The 14,733-nt window shown below is 51.6% G+C and overlaps 1 protein-coding gene across 1 annotated transcript in view; it reads left to right on the top strand.

The window, feature by feature from the left end:
• Positions 1-14,058, top strand: part of LOC119928365 (STAM binding protein) — a 47,981-nt gene extending 33,923 nt beyond the window's left edge. Inside the window, 3 exon segments of the mRNA XM_038746553.1 lie at positions 1,202-1,314; positions 9,848-9,947; positions 13,910-14,058. Coding sequence (XP_038602481.1) covers positions 1,202-1,314; positions 9,848-9,947; positions 13,910-13,966 — 270 coding nt within the window. The 3' untranslated portion in view covers positions 13,967-14,058.
• Positions 14,059-14,733: the final 675 nt, after the last annotated feature.

Raw genomic sequence — 14,733 nt, 5'->3', positions numbered from 1 at the left:
ACTGAGGCCCAGAGAAGTGACTTGCCCAAGGTCACACAGCACACATGTGAAGAAGCAGCAGCGTGGCTCAGTGGAAAGAGCCTGGGCTTTGGAGTGAGAGGTCATGGGTTTGAATCCCGGCTCCGCCACGTCTGTTGTGTGACGTTGGGCAAGTCACTTAACTTCTCGGAGCCTCAGTTACCTCATCTGTAAAATGGGGATGATTACTGTGAGCCCCACGCGGGACAACCTGATCACATTGTATCCCCCAGCGCTCAGAACAGTGCTTTGCACATAGTAAGCGCTTAACAAATGCCATCATCATTACTATTATTATTATGTGGCGGAGCCGAGATTCGAACCCATGACTTCTGGCTCCAAAACCCGGGCTCTTTCCCACTGAGCCCCGCTGCTTCTGGGTGCTTACTGTGTACAGAGAACCCCACCGAGCGCTTGGGAGAGCACAGTATTACAGTGTCATAACTCCGTCCTAACCATTCAATACATCGCACCAATATCAAGCGCTCCCTACCCGCGGGGAGCTTGCAGTCTAGAGGGGGAGACTAAATTACAGCGCTTATTTATTTTAGTACAGCGCTTGGCACCTAGAAAGTGCTTAACAACAACAACAACATTCATTGATCCGTTCATTCAGTCGTATGTATTGAGCGCTTACTGTGTGCAGAGCACTGGACTAAGCGCTTAGAAGTCCCCAAGACGGCACCATGAAGCCTTTCAGAAGACCCCAGTCTTCATTCATTCGACTTTCTTCATTCATTATTCATTCATTTATCATCATCATCATCATCAATCGTATTTATTGAGCGCTTACTGTGTGCACTGTACTAAGCGCTTGGGAAGTACAAATTGGCAACAAATAGAGACAGTCCCTACCCAACAGTGGGCTCACAGTCTAAAAGGGGGAGACAGAGAACAAAACCAAACATACTAACAAAATAAAATAAATAGAATAGATATGTACAAATAAAATAGAGTAAAAAATATGTATTCATTCATTCATTCATTCATTCTTCTTTATTCAGTAGAATAAATTACAGAATAAATTTCCGAAGGGCCGTGGGCTGAGGGTGGGGTGAACGGCAAGGGTTTTAAGGGGTCGGATCGAAGTGGGAGGGCGGCCCAGGAGGGCCCCGTGGTTGCCGGGGAGCCCCCCAGGGTGCCGTTTCCCCACGGGGTCTGACGGGCCCCCCGTCTTCCCCAGACTCACCCCACGCAGACGGCCTTCCTGTCCAGCGTCGACCTGCACACTCACTGCTCCTACCAGATGATGCTGCCCGAATCCATCGCCATCGTCTGCTCCCCCAAGTTCGGCGAGTGAGTCCTTCCTGCCTTCCCGCCTCCCTCGGTGGATCGCGCCCGGGCTTGGGCGTCAGAGGGACCTGGGTTCCAATCCCGGCTCCGCCCCTTCACAATGATGGTGTTTGTTAAGCGCTCGCTGTGTGCCGAGCGAGGTGAGCAGGTTGTCCCACGGGGGTCTTCATCCCCATTTTACAGGTGAGGTGATTGAGGCACGGAGAAGTGAGGGGACTTGCCCAGAGTCACACGGCTGACGGGCGGCAGAGCCGGGATTATTCACTCATTCATTCATTCCTTCAGTCGTATTTATTGAGCGCTTACCGTGTGCAGAGCACTGGACTAAGCGCTTGGGAAGTACAAGTTGGCAACAGATAGAGACAGTCCCTACCCAAAAGCGGGCTCACAGTCTAGAAGGGGGAGACAGACAACAAAACAAAACATATAAACCAAATAAAATAAGTAGAATAAACATATACAAGTAAAATAAATAGAGTAATAAATATGTACAAACATATATACATATAGACAGGTGCTGTGGGGAGGGGAAGGAGGTAAGGCGGGGGGGATGAGGAGGGGGAGAGGAAGGAGGGATTAGAACCCATGACCTCTGACTCCCAAACCCGGGCTCTTTCCACCGAGCCACGCTGCCCCTTGTCTGCTGTGGGACCTTGGGCAAGTCAGTTCACTTCTCTGGGCCTCAGTTCCCTCATCTGGAAAACGGGTGTCAAGAGCGTGAGCCCCATGTGGGACGGGGATTGGGTCCAACCTGGTTAACTTTTATCTGCCCCAGGGTCTAGAACAGTGCTTGACACGTAGTAAGCTGTTAACATTATTATTATTAATTGAGCACTTAATTATTATTAAGCATTTGGGAGAGTCCAACAGAACAACGAGCAGACACATTCCCTGCCCACAACGAGTTGACAGTCTAGAGGGGGAGACAGACATTAATAGAAATAAATCAATGACAGATCTGGACATCAGCGCTTCCCTCGCCGGTGCAGCACTTCAGTCTGCGACCTTTGGATACTGGATATTCTCCCCACCCGCAAACCCACATCACTTACGTACCTATCTTTAAATTACTTATTATAAATTACCTATTTATTCCTACTAATGCCTGTCACCCCCTCTAGACCGCAAGCTCGTTAGGGTCAGGGAACGTGTCTGCTAATTCTGTTGTATTGTACTCTCCCAAACGCTTAATACAGTGCTCTGCACACAGTGAGCGCTCAATAAATACGATTAAATTGACCGAAAGGGCGACGACGCAGAAGGGAGAGCGAGCCGGGGGAAAGAGGGCTTCATCGGGGAAGGCCTCGTGGAGGAGATTCATTCATTCATTCAATCGTATTTATTGAGCGCTGACTGTGTGCAGGGCACTGTTCTAAGCGCTTGGGAAGTACAAGTCGGCGACATCTAGTGACGGTCCCTACCCAACAACGGGCTCACAGTCTAGAAGGGGGAGATTTCCCATCCTCTTGTCTCTCCCCACTTCAATGCATACTTCACGGCGCTGCCCGGATTGTCTTTGTCCAGAAACGCTCTGGGCATGTTACTCCCCTCCTCAAAAATCTCCGGTGGCTACCAGTCAACCTACGCATCAAGCAAAAACTCCTCACTCTCGGCTTCCAGGCTGTCCATCCATCCATCCCCTCGCCCCGTCCTACCTCACGTCCCTTCTGTCCTTCTCCGGCGCAGCCCACACCCTCCGCTCCTCTGCCGCCACTCACCTCCTCACCGGGCCTCATTCTCTCCCATCCCGCCATCGACCCCCAGCCCACGTCCTTCCCCGGGCCTGGAATTCCCTCCCTCCACACATCCGCCAAACCAGCTCGCTTCCTTCCTTCAAAGCCCTACTGAGAGCTCACCTCCTCCAGAAGGCCTTCCCAGACTGAGCCCCCCTTATTCCTCTCCTCCTCCCCATCCCCCCGCCCTACCTCCTTCCCCTTCCCACAGCACCTGTATATATATTTGTACAGATTTATTAATCTATTTATTTTACTTGTACATATTAAGTATTCTATTAATTTTGTTAATGATGTGCATCTAGCTTTATTTCTGTTTATTCTGTTGACACCTGTCCACATGTTTCGTTTTGTTGTCTGTCTCCCCCTTCCAGATTGTGAGCCCGCTGTTGGGTAGGGACTATATCTATATGTTGCCAACTTGTATTTCCCAAGCGCTTAGTCCAGTGCTGTGCACACAGTAAGCACTCAATAAATACGATTGAATGAATGAATGAATAAAATCAATAGAGTATTAAATCTGTACAAATATATACAAGTGCTGGGGGGAGGGGAAGGAGGTGGGGGGGGGATGGGAAGGAGGAGAGGAAAAAGGGGGCTCAGTCTGGGAAGGCCTTCTGGAGGAGGTGAGCTTTCAGTAGGTTTTTGAAGGGAGGAAGAGAGCTAGCTTGGCGGATATGTGGAGGGAAGGCATTCGAGGCTAGGGGAAGGACGTGGGCCAGGGGTCGACGGCGGGATGGGCGAGAACGAGGCCCAGTGAGGAGGTGAGCGGCGGCCGAGGAGCGGAGGGTGCGGGCTGGGCTGGAGAGGGACAGAAAGGACGTGAGAGAGGATGGGGCGAGGTGATGGGCAGCCTTGAAGCCGAGGGTGAGGAGTTACTGCCTGTTGCGCAGATTGATTGGTAGCCACTGGAGATTTTTGAGGAGGGGAGTAACATGCCCAGGGCGTTTCTGCACAAAGATGATCCAGGCAGCAACGTAAAGTATAGATGGAAGCGGGGAGAGATAGGAAGATGGGAGATCAGAGAGGAGGCCAATGCTGTCATCCAGTCGGGGTAGGATGAGAGATTGAACCAGCACGGTAGCGGTTTGGATGGAGAGGAAAGGGCAGATCTCGGCGATGTTGTGGAGGTGAGACCGGCAGGGTTTGGTGACGGATCGGATGTGCGGGGTGAATGAGAGAGCGGAGTCGAGGATGACGCCAAGGTTGTGGGCTCGTGAGACGGGAAGGATGGTAGTGCCATCAACAGAGATGGGAAAGTCACCGTATGGTGATACGTCATCCCCCGGGGCTGGAATGCCCTCCCTCTGCCCATCCGCCAAGCTAGCTCTCTTCCTCCCTTCAAGGCCCTACTGAGAGCTCACCTCCACCAGGAGGCCTTCCCACACTGAGCCCCTTCCTTCCTCTCCCCCTCGTCCCCCTCTCCATCCCCCCATCTTACCTCCTTCCCTTCCCCACAGCACCTGTATATATGTATATATGTTTGTACATATTTATTACTCTATTTATTTATTTATTTATTTTACTTGTACATATCTATTCTATTTATTTTATTTTGTTAGTATGTTTGGTTTTGTTCTCTGTCTCCCCCTTTTAGACTGTGAGCCCACTGTTGGGTAGGGCAATGTCTCTATACGTTGCCAATTTGTACTTCCCAAGCGCTTAGTACAGTGCTCTGCACATAGTAAGCGCTCAATAAATACGATTGATGATGATGATGATGAGGGAGACGGCAGGGTTTGGGAGGGAAGATAAGGAGTTCAGTCTTGGACATATTGAGTTTTAGATGGCGGGCAGACATCCAGATGGAGATGTCCTGAAGGCAGGAGGAGATACGAGCCTGGAGGGAGGGGAAGAGAGAGCAGGGACGGAGATGTAGATCTGGTGATGCCGAAGAGCGTGGTGGTCTGGTGTCCGTAGAGGAGCACGGAGTTCCAGGCTAAGGGGAGGGCGTGGGAAAGGGATCCGTGGCGAGAGAGATGTGATCGGGGCACAATGACGAAGCTGTTATTTGTGCTTAGAAGGAGACGGCTGGGAGTCAGGAGTCTGAAGTCTTGTTCCCGGCTCTCCTGCTAAATGATAGACAGAGTAGGGTGGATTTATTGAGCACTTACCATGCACAAAGCACCGTCCTAAGCTCTTGGGACAGTCACATTCCCTGCCCACACCGAGCTGACAGCCTAGAGGGGGAGACAGACATTAATGGAAATAAATCAACGACAGATATGGACATCGGCGCTTCCCTCTCCGGTGCCTCCTGGCAGCCACCTCCAGCAAACTCTTTGTTGACCCCAAAACCACTTACGTTCATGCTCCGGGAAAACAGCGGGGCCTAGTGGAAAGAGCCCGGGGATTGGGCGTCAGAGGACCTGGATTCGAATCCCGGTTCCGCCGCTCGTCCGCCGTGCGATCTCAGACTGGTTCATTCATCCATTCGATCGTATTTATTGAGCGCTTACCGCTTGCAGAGCGCTGCACTAAGCGCTTGGGAAAGTACACTACCACAAAACGGTCACATTCCCTGCCCACAATGAGCTCACGGTCTGGCGTGGGGGAGACAGACATCAGTACAAGTAAATAAAATTACGGATTTGAACATAAGTGCCGCGGGAGGGGAAGAGCAAAGGGATAAATAAAGTTACAGCTGTGCACTTACGAGGGCTTTGGGGCTGGGACAGGGGGAAGAGCAAAGGGAGCAAATCAGCGCTTAAAACAGTGCTTTGCACATAGTAAGCACTTAATAAATGCCATTAAAAAAATAAGGGAGTGGGAGATGAGGAAAGTTTATTTATTTATTTTACTTGTACATATTTATTCTATTTATTTTATTCTGTTAATATGTTTTGTTTGCTTCTCTGTCTCCCCCTCCTAGACCGTGAGCCCACTGTTGGGTAGGGACCATCTCTATGTTTTGCCAACTTGTGCTTCCCAAGCGCTTAGTACAGTGCTCCGCACACAGTAAGCGCTCAATAAATACGACTGAATGACTGAATGAATGAAAGATGGGGCCTCAGTTCCCTCACCTGTAAAACGGGGACGGAGATTGTGAGCCCTATGCGGGGTCAGGGACCGTGTCCAACCTTATCTTTTTTAAAAAGATGTATATTATCCAAGCACACTGTACAGTTTTTATCTGGGGTTTGATTTTCTCCATCGTTGGAGTGACATAAGCAATCAGGTAACGAATTGAGGTAGCTTGTACTTTTTTATATGGTTTTAACTGTAAATCTTTTGCACATGCAATATGTTGTAGACGTTTAGCTGAACTAAGTGGGTTTGTCAAAGCAACCTGATTAAATTGCAGCTACCCCAGCGCTTAGAACAGTGCCTGTCTCTATATGTTGCCAATTTGTACTTCCCAAGCGCTTAGTACAGTGCTCTGCACATAGTAAGCGCTCAATAAATACGATTGATGATGATGATGATGATGTTACCCAGCAAGTGCTTAGCAAATACCGTAACAGCAACAACAAATATCACCATAAAAAAAAATTCCTAGAGTTGATGCCAGCATGCCCCCTCGGAGGCACAGAATGCCAAGGGAGAGGACTGTAAGGAAAACAATCTAAACTGGAAAGTCCACACGCAAGATGCGGAACTGGCGAGTTCCGGTTTTCGCCCTGTCCTGCCCGTCAGGGGGGCTTATCTTGGGCAACGAGAAGCGGTGTGGCCTAGTGGGTAGAGCCCGGGCCTGGGAGACAGAAGGACCTGGGTTCTAATCCTGGCTCCGCCACTTGTCCGCCTGGTGACCGGGCAGGCCGCTTGACTTCTATGCCTCGGTGACCTCCTCTGTAAAATGGGGATGAAGACTGGGAGCCCCACGGGGGCCCGGGACTAGGTCCAACCCGCTTAGCGCGTCTCCACCCCAGCGCTCAGTACGGGGCCCGGCCCAGAGTAAGCGCTCGACAGATACAGTTAATAAAAAACCAAACCCTCAGAGGCAGTGTCGGAAACCGGCCTCAGCGGCCCCACCCTCAACACCACTGGGCTGCCCCATCCGCCGTGCATCCATCATCATCATCATCAATCGTATTTATTGAGTGCTATGTGCAGAGCACTGTACTAAGCACTTGGGAAGTACAAATTGGCAACATATAGAGACAGCCCCTACCCAACAGTGGGCTCACAGTCTAAAAGGGGGAGATCCATCATTAAAAAGGGATTGATCCATCAATCAATCAGTCAATCGTATTTATTGAGCGCTTACTGTGTGCGGAGCACTGGACTAAGCGCTTGGGAAGTACAAGTTGGCAACATATAGAGACAGTCCCTACCCAACAGTGGGCTCACAGTCTAGAAGGGAGAGACTCTGCCCATCCGCCAAGCTAGCTCTCTTCCTCCCTTCAAGGCCCTACTGAGAGCTCACCTCCTCCAGGAGGCCTTCCCACACTGAGCCCCTTCCTTCCTCTCCCCCTCGTCCCCCTCTCCATCCCCCCCATCTTACCTCCTTCCCTTCCCCACAGCACCTGTATATATGTATATATGTTTGTACAGATTTATTACTCTATTTTACTTGTACATATCTATTCTATTTTATTTTGTTAGTATGTTTGGTTTTCTTCTCTGTCTCCCCCTTTTAGACTGTGAGCCCACTGTTGGGTAGGGACTGTCTCTATATGTTGCCGACTTGTACTTCCCAAGCGCTTAGTACAGTGCTCTGCACACAGTAAGCGCTCAATAAATACGATTGATGATGATGATGATGAGACAGAGAACAAAACCAAACATATTAACAAAATAAAATAAATAGAATAGATATGTACAAGTAAAATAAGATGGGACGTGGGGTGCGTTCTCTTGACCCTTTTTCATTCCTTTTTCCCCCCTCAACCATCCACCCGAAAAATCCTCCTCGGGATGAGTTCACTTCCGGAGGTCGGAAAGCAACGGCTTTGACAACCGGGCGGCAGGGAAGGGCCCCGAGTGTGACGCCGCCTCGTCACAGGACCTTCCGTGGCCTCTGTTGGGCCAGATTTCCCACACTTCTAGACTGTGAGCCCGCTGTTGGGTAGGAACCGTCTCTACATGTTGCCAACTTGGACTTCCCAAGCGCTTAGTCCAGTGCTCTGCACACAGTAAGCTCTCAGTAAATACGATTGAATGAATGAATGAATTTCCCCAGCCCTGCCTCCCAGCTCCTTCTGCTCAGAGAGGCTCCGGACCCTCATCTCAGGGGCTTGGGGAGGAAGGAAGGGATTTGGAGCGATAATAATGATAAAAATAATAACGATGATGGCATTTATTAAGCGCTTACTATGTGCAAAGCACCGTTCTAAGCGCTGGGGAGGTTACAAGGTGATCGGGCTGTGCCACAGCCGGCTCACAGTCTTAATCCCCATTTTGCAAATGAGGTCACTGAGGCACAGAGAAGTGAAGTGACTTGTCCAGAGTCACACAGCTGACAGCTGGGGGGGTCGGGATTTGAACCCATGACCTCTGACTCCAAAGCCCGGGCTCTTTCCACTGAGCCACGCTGCTTCTCCGATCCAAGCGATCCAAGTGGGTTTAATGATAACAGTAATAACTGTGGTATTCGTTAAGCACTTACTATGTGCCAGACACTGTACTGGGCGCTGGGTTAGGTTCGGGGACCGGCACTGTTGATTGTTGTACTTTCCCAAGCGCTCAGTACAGTAGGTAAAATCAAAATTCAATAAATACGGTTGAATGAATGAAGATAATCAGATCTTCCCAGGTCCCTGTCCCCCCACGGGGCTCACAGTCTTCATCCCCATTTTACAGTTGGGGTGATTGAGGTACAGAGAAGTCTTTTTAGACTGTGAGCCCACTGTTGGGTAGGGACTGTCTCTATATGTTGCCAACTTGTACTTCCCAAGCGCTTAGTACAGTGCTCTGCGCACAGTAAGTGCTCAATAAATGCGACTGATTGATTGATTGAAGTGAAGTGACTTGTCCAAGGCCACACGGCAGACAAGCGGCCCCGTGGCTTCGTCTTCCCGACTGGCGAGGTCGAGGCCCGGGACGCGAATGAGCTAAGGGGAAGCGGCCTGGCCAAGTGGAGCGAGCCCGGGTTTTGGGAGTCAGAGATTGTGGGTTCGAATCCTGGCTCCGCCACATCAGCTGTGTGACTTGGGGCGAGCCGCTTCACTTCTCTGGGCCTCAGTGACCTCACCTGAAAAATGGGGGTGAAGACTGTGAGCCCCCCGTGGGACAACCTGATCACCTTGCATCCCCCCAGCGCTTAGCACGGTGCTTTGCACATAGTAAGAGCTTAACAAATACCATGATTATTATTATGATTATCAGGTGTGTGACTTGGGGCAAGAGAGAGAAGCAGCGTGGCTTAGTGGAAAGAGCCCGGGCTTTGGAGTCTGAGGTCATGGGTTCAAACCCTGGCTCCGCCACTTGTTGGCTGGGTGACTTTGGGCAAGTCCCTTCACTTCTCTGGGCCTCAGTTCCCTCATCTGGAAAATGGGGATGAAGGCTGTGAGCCCCACGTGGGACAACCTGATCACCTGTATCCTCCCCAGCGCTTAGAACGGTGCTTTGCACATAGTAAGCGCTTAACAAATGCCAATTATTATTATTATTATTATCTGTAAAGTGGGGGCTAAGACTGTGAGCCCCACGGGGGCTAACCTTGTATCTACCCCAGCGCTTAGAGCAGTGCTAGGTACACAGGAAGCTTTGAACAGATACCAGCATAATCAGGGCACTGGGGGTGGCCACCGGACCTCGCGGGCAGGGGACGTGTCTGTTTAGTGTCGTGCCGTCCTCCCCCAAGCGCTTCGCACCCAGCGAGCGCCCAATAAGTAGGACCGACCGCCTGCCTTTGGTTTCAGAACCGGCTTCTTTCAGCTGACGGACCACGGGCTGGACGAGATCTCTTCCTGCCGAGAGAAAGGCTTCCATCCCCACGGCAAAGACCCGCCGCTCTTCTGCGTGAGTCCCGCGCCCCTCTCGGCCCCCCGTCCGACCCGGGGAGGGTCAGTTGGAGGAACGGAGCCCCACCACGGAGAAGGGGGCTCGGGCGTCCCCCCCGGGGCCATTGGCTTTCATTCATTCCTTCGTTCAGTCGTATTTATCGAGCGCTTACCGTGTGCGGAGCACTGGACTGAGCGCTTGGAAAGTACCGTTCATTCACTCAATCGTATTTATCGAGCGCTTACCATTCATTCATTCATTCAATCGTATTTATCGAACGCTTACCGTTCATTCATTCGGTCGTATTTACCGAGCGCTCACCGTTCACTCATTCAGTGGTATTTATCGAGCGCTTACCATGTGCTTGGACCGGGCGCTTGGAAAATACAAGTCATTCATTCGCTCGGGTGGATTGAGCGCTTACCGCGTGCGGAGCACTGGACCGAGCACTAGGAAAGTACAGTTCTTCCATTCAGTCGTATTTATTGAACGCTTACCGGGTGTGGAGCACTGGACTAAGTGCTTGGAAAATGCAAGTCATTCAGTCGGATGGATTGAGCGCTTACCGTGTGCAGAGCACGGGACTGAGCGCTCGGAAAGTACAGTTCATTCATTCAGTCATATTTATTGAACGCTTACCGTGGGCGGAGCACTGGACTAAGTGCTTGGAAAATACTATTCATTCATTCAGTCATACTGATTGAGAGCTGACCATGTGCAGAGCACTGGACTAAGCGCTCGAAAAGTACAATTCATTCATTCATTCAATCGAATGGATTGAGCGCGTACCGTGAGCAGAGCACTGGACTAAGCGCTCGGAAAATACCATTCGTTCATTCATTCAATCGTACGGCTTGAGCGCTGACCGTGTGCAGAGCACTGGACTAAGCGCTCGGAGAGTACAATTCATTCATTCAGTCGTATGGCTTGAGCGCTGACCGTGTGCAGAGCACTGGACTAAGCGCTTGGAGAGTACAATTCATTCATTCATTCAATCGTACGGATTGAGCGCTGACCGTGTGCAGAGCACTGGACTAAGCGCTTGGAGAGTACAATTCATTCATTCATTCAATCGTACGGCTTGAGCGCTGACCGTGTGCAGAGCACTGGACTAAGCGCTTGGAAAATACAATTCATTCATTCATTCAATCGTACGGATTGAGCGCTGACCATGTGCAGAGCACTGGACTAAGCGCTTGGAAAGTACAATTCATTCATTCATTCAATCGAATGGATTGAGCGCGTACCGTGAGCAGAGCACTGGACTAAGCGCTCGGAAAGTACAATTCATTCATTCATTCAATCGTACGGCTTGAGCGCTGACCGTGTGCAGAGCACTGGACTAAGCGCTCGGAAAATACCATTCATTCATTCATTCAATCGAATGGATTGAGCACGTACCGTGAGCAGAGCACTGGACTAAGCGCTTGGAAAGTACAATTCATTCATTCATTCAATCGTACGGCTTGACCGCTGACCGTGTGCAGAGCACTGGACTAAGCGCTCGGAAAGTACAATTCATTCATTCATTCAATCGAATGGATTGGGCGCGTACCGTGAGCAGAGCACTGGAGTAAGCGCTCGGAAAGTACAATTCATTCATTCATTCAATCGTACGGCTTGAGTGCTGACCGTGTGCAGAGCACTGGACTAAGCGCTCGCAAAATACCACTCATTCATTCATTCAATCGTACGGCTTGAGCGCTGACCGTGTGCAGAGCACTGGACTAAGCGCTCGGAAAATACAATTCATTCATTCACTCAATCGTACGGATTGAACGCTGACCGTGTGCAGAGCACTGGACTAAGCGCTCGGAAAGTACAATTCATTCATTCATTCAATCGTACGGCTTGAGCGCTGACCGTGTGCAGAGCACTGGACTAAGCGCTCGGAGAGTACAATTCATTCATTCAGTTGTATGGCTTGAGCGCTGACCGTGTGCAGAGCACTGGACTAAGCGCTCGGAAAGTACAATTCATTCATTCATTCAGTCGTACGGCTTGAGCGCTGACCGTGTGCAGAGCACTGGACTACGCGCTCGGAAAGTACAATTCATTCATTCATTCAATCGTACGGCTCGAGCGCTGACCGTGTGCAGAGCACTGGACTAAGCGCTCGGAAAGTACAATTCATTCATTCATTCAGTCGTACGGCTTGAGCGCTGACCGTGTGCAGAGCACTGGACTAAGCGCTCGGAAAGTACAATTCATTCATTCATTCAGTCGTACGGCTTGAGCGCTGACCGTGTGCAGAGCACTGGACTACGCACTCGGAAAGTACAATTCATTCATTCATTCAATCGTACGGCTCGAGCGCTGACCGTGTGCAGAGCACTGGACTAAGGGCTCGGAAAGTACAATTCATTCATTCATTCAATCGAATGGATTGAGCACGTACCATGAGGAGAGCACTGGACTAAGCGCTCGGAAAGTACAGTTCATTCATTCATTCAATCGTACGGCTTGAGCGCTGACCGTGTGCAGAGCACTGGACTAAGCGCTCTGAAAATACAATTCATTCATTCATTCATTCAGTCGTACGGATTGAGCACTGACCGTATGCAGAGCACTGGACTGAGCGCTCGGAAAATGCAATTCATTCATTCATTCAATCGTACGGATTGAGCGCTGACCGTGTGCAGAGCACTGGACTAAGCGCTCCGAAAATACAGTTCATTCATTCATTCAGTCGTACGGCTTGAGCGCTGACCGTGTGCAGAGCACTGGACTAAGCGCTCGGAGAGTACAATTCATTCATTCAGTTGTATGGCTTGAGCGCTGACCGTGTGCAGAGCACTGGACTAAGCGCTCGGAAAGTACAATTCATTCATTCATTCAATCGTACGGCTCGAGCGCTGACCGTGTGCAGAGCACTGGACTAAGCGCTCGGAAAGTACAATTCATTCATTCATTCAATCGTACGGCTTCTTCAGCGCTGACCGTGTGCAGAGCACTGGACTAAGCGCTCGGAAAGTACAGTTCATTCATTCATTCAATCGAATGGATTGAGTGCGTACCGTGAGCAGAGCACTGGACTAAGTGCTTGGAAAATACCATTCATTCATTCATTCAATCGTACGGCTTGAGCGCTGACCGTGTGCAGAGCACTGGACTAAGCGCTCCGAAAATACAGTTCATTCATTCATTCAGTCGTACGGATTGAGCGCTGACCGTGTGCAGAGCACTGGACTAAGCGCTCGGAAAATACCATTCATTCATTCATTCAATCGTACGGCTTGAGCGCTGACCGTGTGCAGAGCACTGGACTAAGCGCTCGGAAAATACCATTCGTTCATTCATTCAATCGTACGGCTTGAGCGCTGACCGTGTGCAGAGCACTGGACTAAGCGCTCGGAGAGTACAATTCATTCATTCATTCAATCGTACGGACTGAGCGTGCACCATGAGCAGAGCACTGGACTGAGCGCTCGGAAAGTACAGTTCATTCATTCATTCAATCCTATGAATTGAGCGCTTACTGTGTGCAGAGCACTGGACTAAGCGCTCGGAAAGTACAATTCATTCATTCATTCAATCGTATGGATTGAGCGCTTACTGTGAGCAGAGCACTCTACTAGGCGCTTGGAAAATGCCATTCATTCATTCATTCATTCAATCGTAGGGATTGAGCGCGTACCGTGTGCAGAGCACCGGACTAAGCGCTCGGAAAATACCGTTCATTCATTCAGTTGTATCTATTGAGCGTTTACTGTGTGCAGAGCACTGGACTGAGCGCTCGGGAAGTCCAAAAGTCGGTAACAGGTGGAGACGGTCCCACGGCCCTCTCCCGCCCGGGCAGGGCCGCCCGTCCTGACGGCCGAACGGAGGCCCAGCGAGGGCCGAAGGTCCCCCGCCGCTGTCCCCGCCGCTGTCCCCGCCGCCGTGCGGAGACCGGCCTGGGGTCGGGAGGAACCGGGGCGCGTGGCGTCCCGCGGGCCTCAGCCTTCCGTCTCCCTCCTTCCCTCGTCGGCGGCGCGCAGAGCTGCAGCCACGTGCTGGTGGCGGACCGGGCGGTCGCCGTCGAGGACCTCCGGTGAGGCGGGGCCCGCCGCGCAGCGCCCACGGACGGGCTGGCCCCGGGACGCCCCCCCAGCTCCGGCCCCGAAGGAGAGCCCCGCGCCCCGGCCGGCCACCACCCTTCCCCTTCTGTCGGGGTCACCGGCCCCGAGGGCCCCGGACCGGGCTCGGCCCGTCGGCCGGTCGGGGAGCAGCCGCCGCCACGGGCGGATGGACGGAGGGCATCGGCGGGCAGCGCTGGGGGAGACGGAGGCCCGGCTCGGGCATCTCCACTTCGTCACCCGAGGTCTCCACGAAGTCCCGTCCTTTCCCGCGGGGCGGGGCGGGCGCGGGCGCTGGGAACGGCGCCCGGCGCTTCGAACGGTGCTCGGCACGTTGTGAGCGCTCAATAAATGCCGTTATTACGATGATTCTTGTGGAGGCACACGTACGTGTGTGTGTGTGTGTGCGTCTCTGTGGAGCGCTCCCCCTCGTCCCCCTCTCCGTCCCCCCCCCCATCTCACCTCCTTCCCTTCCCCACAGCACCTGGATATAGGGATAGACGTTTGTACGGATTCATTACTCTCTTTTACTTGTACGTATCTATTCTACTTACTTTATTTTGTTAGTACGTGTGGTTTTGGTCTCCGTCTCCCCCTTCTAGACCGTGAGCCCTCTGTGGGGTAGGGACCGTCTCCAGATGTTGCCGACTTGGACTTCCCAAGCGCTTAGTACAGTGCTCTGCACACAGTAAGCGCTCAGTAAATACAATTGAATGAATGAATCCTTCCCAATTCCCCTCGTCCCC

The sequence above is a fragment of the Tachyglossus aculeatus genome, chromosome 5 (genome assembly GCF_015852505.1).
Source record: "Tachyglossus aculeatus isolate mTacAcu1 chromosome 5, mTacAcu1.pri, whole genome shotgun sequence".
Lineage (NCBI taxonomy): Eukaryota > Metazoa > Chordata > Mammalia > Monotremata > Tachyglossidae > Tachyglossus > Tachyglossus aculeatus.
The sequence above is the reverse complement of the archived record's forward strand: the minus strand, read 5'-3'. Positions and strand labels throughout refer to the sequence as shown.